This window comes from Schistocerca piceifrons, chromosome X (assembly GCF_021461385.2).
Source record: "Schistocerca piceifrons isolate TAMUIC-IGC-003096 chromosome X, iqSchPice1.1, whole genome shotgun sequence".
Taxonomy (NCBI): Eukaryota; Metazoa; Arthropoda; class Insecta; order Orthoptera; family Acrididae; genus Schistocerca; species Schistocerca piceifrons.
The window spans coordinates 287946446-287959948 of record NC_060149.1 but is presented as its reverse complement, the minus strand read 5'-3'; the positions used below and the strand labels follow the sequence as shown (position 1 = coordinate 287959948).

At 38.7% G+C, this 13503-nt stretch overlaps 1 protein-coding gene across 1 annotated transcript in view; it reads left to right on the top strand.

The window, feature by feature from the left end:
• The window catches only part of LOC124722119 (protein Hook homolog 3-like), a 209422-nt gene that overhangs the window by 70751 nt on the left and 125168 nt on the right, over nt 1–13503 (top strand). The window contains exon 4 of the mRNA XM_047247325.1: nt 10128–10230. Within this exon, the coding sequence (XP_047103281.1) occupies nt 10128–10230 (103 nt within the window). The remainder of the gene's footprint in view (nt 1–10127; nt 10231–13503) is intronic.

Below are 13503 nucleotides of genomic sequence, written 5' to 3'. Positions count from 1 at the left end.
AGGGCAAAAGTTTTGTTACAAATTGTGACATGGCAGCACATGCCGAGAATGCCTGTTGTGGGACTTAGTCATTTTGCATGTGAAGGTTTTTGTTTTGTTGACTGTACATTGAAGGTACTGGAATTGTTCTGCAGTCTGTTGCAGATTGTGGTTATTGAAACTTTCTCAGCAGCATTTCTTCTTCCTTCCAAAAAGTCACATTTAAATGTTACATTTCTGTAACACACTTTTATTAGGTGATCTGATGTTATAGATCTAGTAGCTCACTGCTGAATTGCTTCAGTGTCTGCCTTTAATGTGACATGGTGAAGATCTCAAACACCCAAGCCATACTCAGTTGATGACATCTCTTTCCCATACACAACAGAGTGTACTCTCAGTGTGCTGCTCACCTTGTTATATATGTAGAGAACAAGAGCAATCCTCTGACATTTTTGTGGAACCCTCCTGATGTTGCCTTTGTCTCCAATGAACTTACATTGGCCAGAACCACATTGTGGACTTTGTCACTCAAAAAGTTTGTGAGGCAGTCACATATATGAGAACCTTTTCTCTATTCCTGGGCTTTTTGTAACAAGTTGTAGTGTGGTTCAGTGTATACTGCTTTCCAGAAACCAGCGAGTATTGAATTTACCTGTTCCCAGCACCTATGGTTAAGAGAATATTGTGTGCAAAAAGGGTGAGCTGTGTTTTGTGTGAGCTGGACATGTATATGGTAGGAGGATTCAAATGCCTTGCCTGACCAACCTGGTTTATGTTTTTTTATTATTATCCCCCCAAATAATTTTGGGCAGATGCTGAATTAATTTCTTGAACAAAAGCACATCCAATATGTCTTTGTCATAAAGTGATACTATGTGCCCATTGTGGGAGTTGGCTTTGGAATCTGGACCCACCCAGTATTGTTGTTTATGCCAAACATATGCAGGTAAGTTAGAATACAGCATAGCACAAGTGCAGAAACAGCAAGGACAGTAATCACTAGTACCACTGATGCAATATTTTCTAATCAGTGAATGAAAAAAATTGGCTTTTAAGTGGTCTTCACTTTTCATCTTGACCCATTTTTCAGGGATAGGGAGTTAACTCTGAGTCTGGGTACTATCTGGAAAAATATGCAAAAATATTCAGCCAGATCATGATAAGATTTCAGTTTGGTGCAAATATTGGCAACTTGCTTTAAATGTAGAAAAATGTAAAATTATGCACTTCGTAAGCAGTTTCTTATGACTACAATATCAATGAAACACTAGTGGAGTCAGTTAACTCATACAAATACCTATGGAATGATCGTATAGGCTCATTTGTAGGTGAAGCAGTTGGCAGACTTTGGTTCATTGGTAGTCTAAAAGGAGATTGCTTACAAAACAATTGTGCATCTCATTTTAGAATATGGCAATATTGCATGTATTCAGAGGAGGGCAGTACAAATGATCACAAGTTTGTTTGATTTATGTGAGAGGGTGACGTAAGTGCTCAAAAATCTGAATTGGTAGATCCTTGAAGATAGACACCACTTATCCCATGAAAGCCTACATACTATATTCCAGTCCCCTACGTATAATGCCTATAAAGACAGCAAAGACAAGATTACACTAATTACAGTGTGCACATGCATTTTAGCAGTCATTCTTTTTGTACTCCGTATGAGTTTGGAAGAGGAAAAAACAATAACGTGTGGTAAAAGGTAACTGGCTTTTTACTTCACAGTGATTTGCACAGACTATATATTTAGATGTAGATTCAATGAAATTGATACTTAAAACTTGACTGGTCTCTGAAACTTGGTAAAAAGTGAGATGCACACATGAAAGTAATTAATTCATTCATACCTTCACTAGTAGAACTGTTTTGTGGCATATATATTCTATTTGTCAGCCAAATGCTAATGACATGGTACAAATTGAGTTCTCTTTTAACCTGTTCATTTCAAATTGCTCATATCCCTTTTCCAAAAACTATTATTTGCTGTGCCACTCTCATGATCCTTACCACTGATTTGTTTCTGTGACATTGTTAACCAGTAAGTACTACAGATGTTGACAGGAACAGAGTTATTATGGAGGAGTCTCTCAGACCACTCTTTTGTTTCTCTATACATATTAAAAATTAAAGTCCTCCGCCATGTTCTTTTGTCTGTGTGTGAAGGCTATTTTCACTATTAGACAGTCTCGTTAATGAGGAAGGTTTTTGTGTATAATTTATAATTATACTGATGATGTGTGTGTGTAATATATGTATTGGTATCTGTTTTGTATTTAAGTGGCATTTGGTATGACACATCATGGCAATGATGGGAGCTATATAGGAGGTAGTATGTGAGGGGAAAATCAGTGAAGTAAACTCCTACCGAAACTCCAGAGGGCAGTGAAGCTTGACCAGAATTTATACATATTATAAAGTCATTTGCCACATTGTTTTCTGTCTATATGTGAACATCAGGCAGCAGAACTGAACATAAACCTTTCCAAGGCAAAAGTTATGTCTAATAAAATGCAGCATGGTAGGAAATGAAAAACATACAACTGAACACTGTCAGAGAATACATCTATCTTGGCCACTTTTTAAAATGAAGGTAGACATAAGATCAAAAATATTTTGATGCCTCAAGCTAGGCTGACAAGCATTTGGAAGACAGTCAACTGTCATGGCAGTACAACTTGAAAAAAAGGGGGAAAAAAAGAAAAGTTTTTGATCAGTGTGTTCTCCCTATTTTGACTTACTCATGCCTATGAGGAATGGACACTTCATGACTATACAAGACAGAACTTTTCATCAAGGGATCGAAACATCTCTGTTGGTATTTACAAGGTAAGATGGGGGGGCAAAAAAGAGGGGCAGCGGGGCAGAAGACATCATATCAGTTACCGACATCAAGGACATCCTGGAGAGAATAGCCACTATGAAATGGCAATGGACTGTCCGGTGGTGCCAAAAGAAATGACAATGGATGGACAAAGGCAGTGCTGGAATGGACTCCAAGACACAGAGACAGACCACGGGGAAGGCTGCCAGACTGATAGGAATAGGACAAAGACCTGTGGAAGATCACTAGAGTCAATTGGTTGAATATTGCTGAAGGACATTCCTCATGGCAGGAGAAATTGCAGACATCCCTGAGCTCAATACTTAGGAGAGGCCACATCGTTTAATGATAGAAATGGGTGCTGCTGCTGCTGCTGCTGCTGATGATGATGATGATAATGATAATATGAAGGCCAATCTCAGGAACAACTGTAGGGATTTTGACACGGTTTTCACTAATAAATAGACTGATCATGAGGAAGGTTTACATATACAATTCATTATTGTTATGCCAGAAAACTGAAGAGTGTTAGTGCTACCTGTATGAAGGCAGGGTGGTTTGCTAGTTGTATATGAAACAATTGTTTTGTGTGAATATATATTCTCATGACTTCCTGTGTTCATTACACTTCTTGGACTAGACTCTATGGAAGTTAAGTGTTTTTTTTTTTTTAAATGCGTGATTTAAAACACTTTGATAACTAACTAATACAGTAAAATTTGTAGTGTGTTTTTATTTTATGCATTACTAAAATAACTAAAAATAGTTACCTCCCCACTCACTTACAGAGTGTCATTAGTAATAAAATTAGATATTCGCAACATTACTATTTGGAAAAACTCAACTCAGTTATGAGAAGTTGTATGTGAAATCAGCTTTGAGTTTATTACTCATTGTTTCTGTTGTGTCTTCTCTTGCACACTGTGTGGCTCTTTAGTGGATACAGGAGCAAAGAACAGATGCTGTTCATGAAGAGAGAAGTCAGATGTTAATTTATTATTATTAATTTATGGGCACATAGAAAGATTTGTGAAATAGCTGCTACTCCTGATCATCTGAGTTGTCAAATTGTAGTGCTGATAATAAAAACAAAACTCTTTCTTAACAGTGCATGAGAAAACATCTCTGCCTGTTCCACTGGTTGCAAATGAACTGTAAACTGGTTTGTCCCCGATTTGAAAATGGCCAAATGCACTTATTACCCAGTTAGTGCTTTCAATTCAGTGACATCAACATCTTGTAGATAGAACTAGCAATCATTAGCGTACTGTGCTCTAAGTTTAGATTTTTTTGAATTTGTCCATAGAATGATTTCATCTAAAATATCTTTGGTAAACCAAAGCAGGTTTCTCCAAGACTTTTCATCCATCTGTCACAGGTCAAACAGCTGGAAGGTGATGTGCATTGTCAACAGTTGTCATATCTTCACCATTTTCAATTTCCTTCTTCGAATTAGTCTTGTGATCACTGAATATCTTAAATGCTGGGTTGTTATTGCAGTTGTCAAAGTCTCCGTCTGAGAATTCATTGAGTCATTCTTGAACATCCCCATCTGTGTCATGTAAAACACATTGTGTGCAAGGTCCAGCTTTCTCTGCCTTGGAGAAATGCTAACATTCAATAAAAACATGCCATGCATGTACTATGGTCTGTCAGTGTTATATCTCTGAAAGGCCAAAAATAAGAAACAAAATGCAGCTATAATGTAACAGTTTTGGCATGTCTAGCTTATCATCCAATAGGAATGTACACAGAACGTTCATTTCACTCTGCAGGTGTATGTGAAATATCATTAAACATAAGATTGTAGAGGTCTTGGAGACAGCCCATAGTGTTTAAGGGCTAAAAATAAAATAAAATAAAATAAAAAGTAATGGAAAGTAACTTTTGAGTTTCTCTGTCTTTCCTGTTATCTGAAATACAGTGTCATAGTTTCATTTAGAGACTGTTGTGAAAAGCACTTTCTGAACGATAGTGCTTGTGTAGTTAATGTACTGTTACAGTTGTGCAGCACCATTGTGTGGCATTGATAAAGAGAAAACATTGTTACGTGAAAATTTATGATATGTCAGATATGAAAATTGCTGTATGAAAGGAAGATTTTCCCAATATTGTTGTATTATAAAGATGTAGCTACATCTGGACAATAAAGGGAAGGATGAGAAAACAAAAAAACACTATTGTAGAAGGTTGTATACTTCTAGTGGAGACTTCACAGATGTGCAAACACTGATCAAAATGATCTGGAGATCAGTCCAGATATTCTGTTTTCTCTGGAACAGCTTGGGATATAATTACTCATTATTACTGGAAAAAGATAAGAAAGTTCTTCAACACAATTAGACTTATTAACTACACACATAAATTGTAAGTAGAACATTACTCACTGAACCAGAGCTACAGATATGACAGGTATAAATTGTGTTTGTTATGTTGGTTCACATTGCACAGTAATTTAAGACATAAATCGCTATGATGCGTGCAGTACTTTTATTCATGTAGCTTTTTAATGTTTTGTGTTTTGTTGAAGTGGGTGAACTAGAAGACCTCTCATCATGCAACTCTTTTTTCTAGGCAGTTTATTGCCAATATAAATTCATTCAAACTTGGTGAAGATTTATACAGTATATGCATATTCATTTTTAACGGTTAATAAATGGATGGTTGTATTACAAAGCACCCGTACTTCTCTTTAGGGAGATCCATCAGAAGGAAATCCAGCAACTCCACCCATAGTTTGAAACAGAGAGAAAGTGTAAATTTGGCATTGGACAGTTGTTGATTAAAGGCATGAGAAATTTGAAAATAGTGTACAGTGTATTTTATTGGAATTTGTACAATATAGACACTGGATTTATTGAGTGCTGACCAAAAGTAAATATCAAAACAATTTTTCTAAAAAATCTTAAGACCATTTTACAAAGAATGCAATTATTCCTATTCTGTGCTTGGTTACCACCTCATTACTGAAATGAGAAAAGGTAGTGCGTGGAAGTTAGTGGCTCTACACCAAAGAAGGCAAACGTAATTTCGTGTGCTGGAAAAGTTATCAATGCACCTGCTCGAAAAGGTGGGAAAGTGGGGAGCATCCATCTTATTCATCAGATTCCAACTGGATTCTGACTCCCTTGAAGATGTTACAGCAGCTGTAGGTTGATATTTTGATATCTTTCAATATTCACATTTCATTCATGGAATATATTTATAGGAGAAATGCTGGGCAAATATATTGATATAAAATGAAACGACATAAGAAGTGTGCTTGTGACAGTATTTCTTTTCCAGGCCTACCCTCATAATTAACATGGATTTTTGTATGTTATCAGTAGAAGTCCAGATTAACACCATTTATCTTAGAGGTTGAAAATACCGCTTCAGTTGTAAATTACTTTATTTTCACATGACCGGTTTCGCACTGTTATAAGCCCATCCTCAGGTGTCGTAGCTGTTCTGCGCTCATAGGCAGCACACCGCGCCTGGTACATGCAGCGCTCGGGGACCACAGCACAGCTACGACACCTTTTAGATTAGATTAGATTAGACTAGATTAGTACTTGTTCCATAGATCATGAATACAACGCTTCGTAATGATGTGGAACATGTCAGGTTAATAAAAGGTGTCTATACAAGATATTACATTACACAAAATATTACATGACACTCAATATTTTTAATTTTTGTTGTTGTTGTGGGGGTTGGGAAATTACCCACTTACTGTATCCAAAAATTCATCTAATGAGTAGGAGGAGTTGCCATTAAGAATTTCTTTAATTTCCTTTTAAATGCTATATGGCTATCTGTTAGACTTTTGATGCTATGAGGTAAGTGACCAAAGACTTTTGTGACAGCATAATTTATCCCTCTTCTGAGCCAAAGTTAGATTTAACCTTGAGTAGTGAAGATCATCCTTTCTCCTAGTGTTGTAGCCATGTACACTGCTATTACTTTTGAATTCATTCGGATTGTTAATAACAAATTTCATAATTGAATATATATATTGTGAGGCCACAGTGAAGATTTCTAGCTCTTGAAATAAGTGTCTGCAGGATGATCTTGGATGAACTCCAGCAATTATTCCAATTACTCGCTTTTGTGCAATGAACACTCTTTTACTCAATGATGCCATACGAAAGCAGAGAATGAAAATAGGCGTGGTAAGCTAATTTACTCAGATGTATATTGACAAAATTTGCAATGACCCTAATAGCATAAGTAGCTGAACTCAAACGTTTCAGCAGATCCTCAGTGTGTCTTTTCCAGTTCAACCCCTCATCAATGCATACACCTAGAAATTTTGAATATTCTACCTTAGCTACCGATTTCTGATCAAAGTCTATATTTATTAATGGTGTAATTCCATTTACTGTGTGGAACTGTATATACTGTGTTTTGTCAAAGTTTAATGAGAGCCCATTTGCAGAGAACCACTTAATGATTTTCTGAAAAACATCGTTTACAATTTCACCAGTTAATTCATGTCTGTTGGGTGTGATAACTATACTTGTATCATTGGCAAAAAGTACCAGCTTTGCATCTTCGTGAATATAGAATGGCAAGTCATTAATATATACTAAGAACAGCAGGGTACCCAAGACCGAACCTTGCGGCACCCCATTCTTGATTGTTCCCCAGTTTGAGAAATCACCAGTTTTTTACATGTTGTGTGAACTGTTTATTTCAACTTTCTGCACTCTTCCAGTTAGGTATGATTTAAACCATTTGAGCACTGTCCCATTCATACCACAGTACTTGAGCTTATCTAGAAGTATTCCATGATTTGCACAATCAAAAGCCTTTGATAGATCACAAAAAGTCCCAACGGGTGACTTCCGGTTACTCACAGCATTTAATATTTCATTAGTGAAAGTATATATAGCATTTTCCATTGAAAAACCCTTCTGGAAACCAAACAGACATTTTGTTAAAACTTTATTTTTACAAAGGTGTGAAGCTACTCTACAATACATTACTTTTTCATGAATTTTGGATAAGGCAGTCAGAAGAGAGATTGGGCAGTAGTTGTTGACATCAGACATATCCCCTTTTTAATGCAGTGGTTTAACAATAGCATACTTCAGTCTATCTGGGAAAATACCCTGCTTCAGAGAGCTATTACATATGTGGCTAAGAATCCCACTTATTTCTTGGGAACAAGTTTTTATTATCCTGCTGGAAATGCCATCAATTCCATGTGAGCTTTTATTCTTGAGAGTGTTTACTATCTTCCTAATTTCAGAAGGAGAGGTGGGTGGAATTTCAGTTGTATCAAATGGTGTGGGTAAGGCCTGTTCCATTAACTGCCTTGCTTCATCTAATGAAAATTTAAATCCTATTTTCTCTACAACATTTAAAAAATTATTAATCAATTTTTTTTCGACTCCGGCTTGTTGTTTATCAAGTTTCCATTCGCTTTGATGGTGATGCCATCAACCTGTACTCTTGGTTGCCCTGTCTCCCTTGTAATAATATTCCAAATTGTTTTGATTTTGTTATCAGAGGTATTAATTTCAGACATGGTGCACATGCTTCTGGACTTTTTAATAACCTTTCTTAATGTAGCACAGTAGTTTTTATAATATTTGGCTGTTTCTGGGTCATTACTCTTTATTGTTGTTAGATACAGTTCCATTTTGTGGTTACAAGATATTTTTATTCATTTAATAAGCCAAGGTTTTTTGCATGGTTTCTTATAATTAGATTTAACTGCTTTCTTGGGAAAACAGTTTTCAAATTCTCTTACAAGTGTATCATGAAATAAGTTATATTCTAAATTAGCATCGGGTTCCTTGTACACCTCATCCCAGTCTAACTGCTGAAGATTTTCTCTGATATTTCTAATTGTTGAGTCATTAATTGAATGCACAACTTTGGAGGGTAGTTTTGAATTACTGAATGGAGCTATGTCATATACTGTAACTAGCTGAGCATCATGATCAGAAAGCCCATTCTCAACAGGACAAGAATTTATGTTTTTAAACCTATCTTGGTCTATAAAAGTGTTATCTTTCAATGTGTTGCTGTCCTTTACTACCCGAGTAGGAAAATTAATGACAGATGTCAAATTGAAAGAACCGAGCAAGACTTCCAGGTCATTCTTCCTATTCAACTCTTTCAGTGAATCAACATTGAAGTCCCCACAAATATTAATTTGCTTTCCCTATCTGACAAACAGCACAACAAGGCATCCAAGTTTTCCAGGAATAAATGAACGTTTCCTGAAGGGGACCTATATACTGTTACAGTTATAAAAGAGCCCTCCTTCAGTTTAAGTTGACAGGCACATGCTTCTATATGTTGCTCTAGACAAAACTTTTTTGTATCTAAGCTTTCTACACAATGATAACTTTTGACATATATGGCAACTCCTCCTCCCACCTTATTGTCTCTATTCATATGTGCAGCTAGTTTATGACCACTGATATTTACCTTTTCCATATCAGACACAGTGTGATGCTCAGACAGGCATAGTATATCTATTACATTATCAGACTTATTATCATCCAAACAAACCAGGATCTCATCTACTTTATTCTTCAATCCCAGAATATTTTTGTGAAAAATGCTAACATTATTTTTTACTTTACTTTTGTGAGAATCTACTTTTTTCCTTTAATCCACCAATATTTTGGTTAAATATGGTAACATTATTATTTACTTTCCTGTTGTGAGAATTTTGTGAGTTTTGGACCTCTTTAGCACCTGAGGATGGGCTTATAACAGTCTGAAACCGGTTGTGTGAAAATAAAGTAATTTACAACTGAAGTGGTATTTTCAACCTCTGCTATAATGCTCAGTTGCGGATGTTGTTCCAACAGGATTGTTTGTTCCATTTATCTTGTTTACACTAAGTGAAGAAACAGTAAATTATTCCATTTTTTATTCTCACAAAGAAATATATTACGTTTATACTATGTCTAAGGCCAAGTATAGAATGTCAAGTAGTGAAATTGTCAGTACATAACCCTATATCACACGACATGAATTTGTGGTTAACTGGCTGTCATTACTTTTGCTAGTTCTGAAATCAAAACTGTCTGTACCCATTATTATGGATCAGATTCTTGAGAATAAGGTTAATGTAATCAACCGACAAATATGTTTTATATTTGGGAATTTGTGGTGTACTTACACAACCTTTCTGTAATTCATTGTTCCTGGTGGTGTTTAACTCTCATCCAGCAGTAGTTTTTTGAGTTGTCAATGTTAAAATTTTCAAACCTAAAAATTAAGGTTCCACTGTACATAATTATTAATTGAAGCAATGTATCAGATTAGTGAGGTTCTTTTTTGTAGTTTCAAGGTAATGTGGTGTTTGTTGCAGGTCAGCAACTTGAAGAAAGTAATTGAAGGCATAGTGGATTACTATCATGATGTTCTTAATCAACACCTTAGTGATTTCAACAAGCCTGATGTTGTCAGAATTGGTTTGTATTACTGCTTATTTTCAAACTTCAGTTATTTTTTCTGAAATTTGGTGGTAGTTCTCAGAGAAAGTAGAAATAGTTTTCAGGACAATAACATTAAAACTAATATTACATGGCACAAAAGAGGAGGCAAATTGGTGACATAGATTCAAAGGAAAGCTCTGAACAATATGTCAATGATGGACACAAAATGAAAAAGGCACTTTTAATGTGTATACAGGCATGACAGTACTGCTTCACTATACTGTCGGTATGGATAATTCACGGGGCTACGGTGGCCCAATAATAACCAAGGCAACAGAAACCCATGAGAGGGAAATGAACTCGCCATGTGAGTCAATCTGTGGGAAGCGGACAATGGGAACCCACGTAGAGATGAGCACGGGAAGAACTCAGTGCATGGCTGGCACAGATGGCTAACAGCTAAGCACTCGGCACAACATATAGCATAATACGCTAGATGAGGTCCACAGTGGCTAAATCCAAGTAAGCACTGACCCACCCAGCGTGTTGTCACCCAAAGTTAAACATTTCCTCTGCCAGTGGGTCTGCCCATACTATGTGTCATGTTCATCGTCCGTGGCAGGTTTCCGCTGTATCCCGCTACACTGTGTATGCCAGCTTGTCTGCCTCTATTGTGGTGTCCACTGGAAAGGATACTAAATCCTTCTTCCCCCCTCCTCACCTCTGAAAAGCACACGTAGGGCCAAAATGATAAGGCTTGGGCTGCGACCTCTGCTGCGGAACCAGAGAGGCCTGTGGAGAATCTGACACCAGACCAACCACCAAAGGAGGCAATGTCAATGCCACTGGCTCTGCTAGAAGGGCAAGGAAGTTTTGGCAGCCAAGGTGATGCCTTCTCCATTGGTGAGGGGTGGGGGAAGGGGGAGGAGGAGGATGAGGATGAGGAGGAGTAGGGTGGATCAAAATCCATAGACTCCATATCAGCAGGTGCAGGTACAGCCTTCTCTGAAGGCTACTGCTGCAAGTGATAGGAGGACAGTGGAATGTGTGGAGGAGATGGCAATGGGAAAACACATTGTTGCAGGTGGGAGCCCTCACCCGGAACAACAATGTGACCCCATCTGCCACCTAGGAGACCAGCAGGCCATAGCAGCATTACCCTAACGAGGTGCAGGCATAGCCAATTTGCGTGGTGGGTCAGCTACTCACTGCCAACATCAACCACAAACAACTGCCAACCTTTGTGACCCCCCCCCCCCCCCGCCCCCCCCCCCACACACACACACACTCGACACCCAGCAGCCACCTTTGCTGGCAGCTGAAAGACCCCCTATAAGGAAAATGCAGCAGTTTACAGTGGTCTGTGGCATGCAATTTAGGGTGCAGCAAATCCGGGAGACCCCATGGATGGCACCTGTCCAAACGTTCTGCTGGGTTGGACCTGTTGACCAACATTATCACCCTGTATGTAGCTAGAAAGTTTAAAAAATTCGCTGTCACAGGAAGCAGCAGACACAGACATCTTCATTTGGCTGTTAAATGTATGCACAAAGTGCTTCACTTCCAAGTTAGAAGTTGCATTGAATGGTCTACTAGGCAGATGCTGGACACTATTGCGAACTTAAAAGTCTTCAAACTCCTGTCATACAAATTGCCAATCATTGTCAGATACCAAGGTCTTACGAATCCCCCAATGTCAAAAATAACTGACAATGCCTGAACCGTGACAGTCAACAATATGGAGGGCAGCGTGGATATGTACAGGAAGTTGGACAATGCATCGGTCACCAACAACCACATGCAGCTCAAAAAGGGGCCAGCGAAATCGGCATACACCTTATCCCAAGGGTGCTCTGGGACCAACCAAGGAGAGTACTGGTGTGGCAGTGCAGCCTGGTTCTGTGTACAAGCCTGGCAAATATGCATCAGATGTTTGATATCATGATTGATTGCCGGGCAGTATTCATGACGTCTCGCCGGTGCCTTCATACAAGTCCCACCCCATTGTGACGTATGCAGCAAAAGGTGTAAGTGAGGATGCAATGCTGGGGAATTACCGCATGACAGCATTGCTCCTCTGTGTGGCAAGCATGAGAATCACTGGACAGTGTTGAACCAATCATGTAGGAGGAAAAACTTATGCCACACCTGATCTGCAGCCAAAGATATGCACTCTGGCTGAACCAAGCGAGTCACCAAAATGATATTCCGGGAAAGCGGGTCAGCGGCTGTGGAAAGCATCTTTGATGTGCTGTCCAGGTTCTGACAGGACAGGTCAGCACCATTGTCATACTGAGACACATCAGAGGCTAGGGTTAAAGACTTGTCTGGCATAAAGGAAGCCAAACAGGGAGCAAAGTAGAAATGCTGCTTGAGAGACTGAATAGTCTGTTGACAATCTGCAGACCAGACAAACTTCACACCCTTGTGGTGAATCTGCTTAAGGGGCTGGCAGATATGTGCAGTCTGGGGAATGAACTGAGCATAATACAAAGTCTTATCCAAAAGAGACTGGAGCTCCTTCAGGTTCTTGTGCACCATTAGGTTGACAATGAGTGAGATCATCTTTACTAAGCACCTGACCCAAGAAATGTACCTTCAAGGAGAAAAAACTGCATTCCAACATGCAAGATAGGCCATTCTCCAGGAGGCATTGAGAAACTGACTGAAGGTTTCGTAAATTCTCCTCCCAAGTAGAGCCCGTGACCCAGATGTCAACAAGGTAACTGATGCAACAGGGTATGTCCTGAATCAACTGCTCGAAATATTGTCAGTAAGTTCCTGCTACAGATGAGATTCCAGAAGGCAAGCAGTTAAACTGAAAAAGGGGGTATTGAGGACCAAGAAAGTCCAGAGAAGAGCATCCAGTGGCATCTGCAGGTAAGCATCACACAAACTGATGCAGGGAAAATAGTGACACCATGAGAACTTCATCAACAACTCTGCCTGCTGCAGAATCTGCAACACATTGAATGCTGACCGTCTGTTCAAAATTACCGCAAAGGCACATGGCACCCTCAGGCTTCTGAATAGCCACCAAATGGGTGGCCTCACTCAATGAAATAAGAGAAACGATGCCCTGATCCTGACAATGCTGCAACCAAGCCTTTGTCTTGTCACGCATTGCAAGAGAGTGGGGTGGGAAAGACAAAATTTGGGTACTGCCGATGGCTCAAGAGAAATAAGTGCCTTGTAATTTCCTGCTGAACCAAAGGTACTCTCAGACAGTGGGCAGTCAGACCACAGTAAGGAGTCCAAATCATGAAAAGAATGGATTGAGACACTAACACTTCAACAATCTGTAAGCCA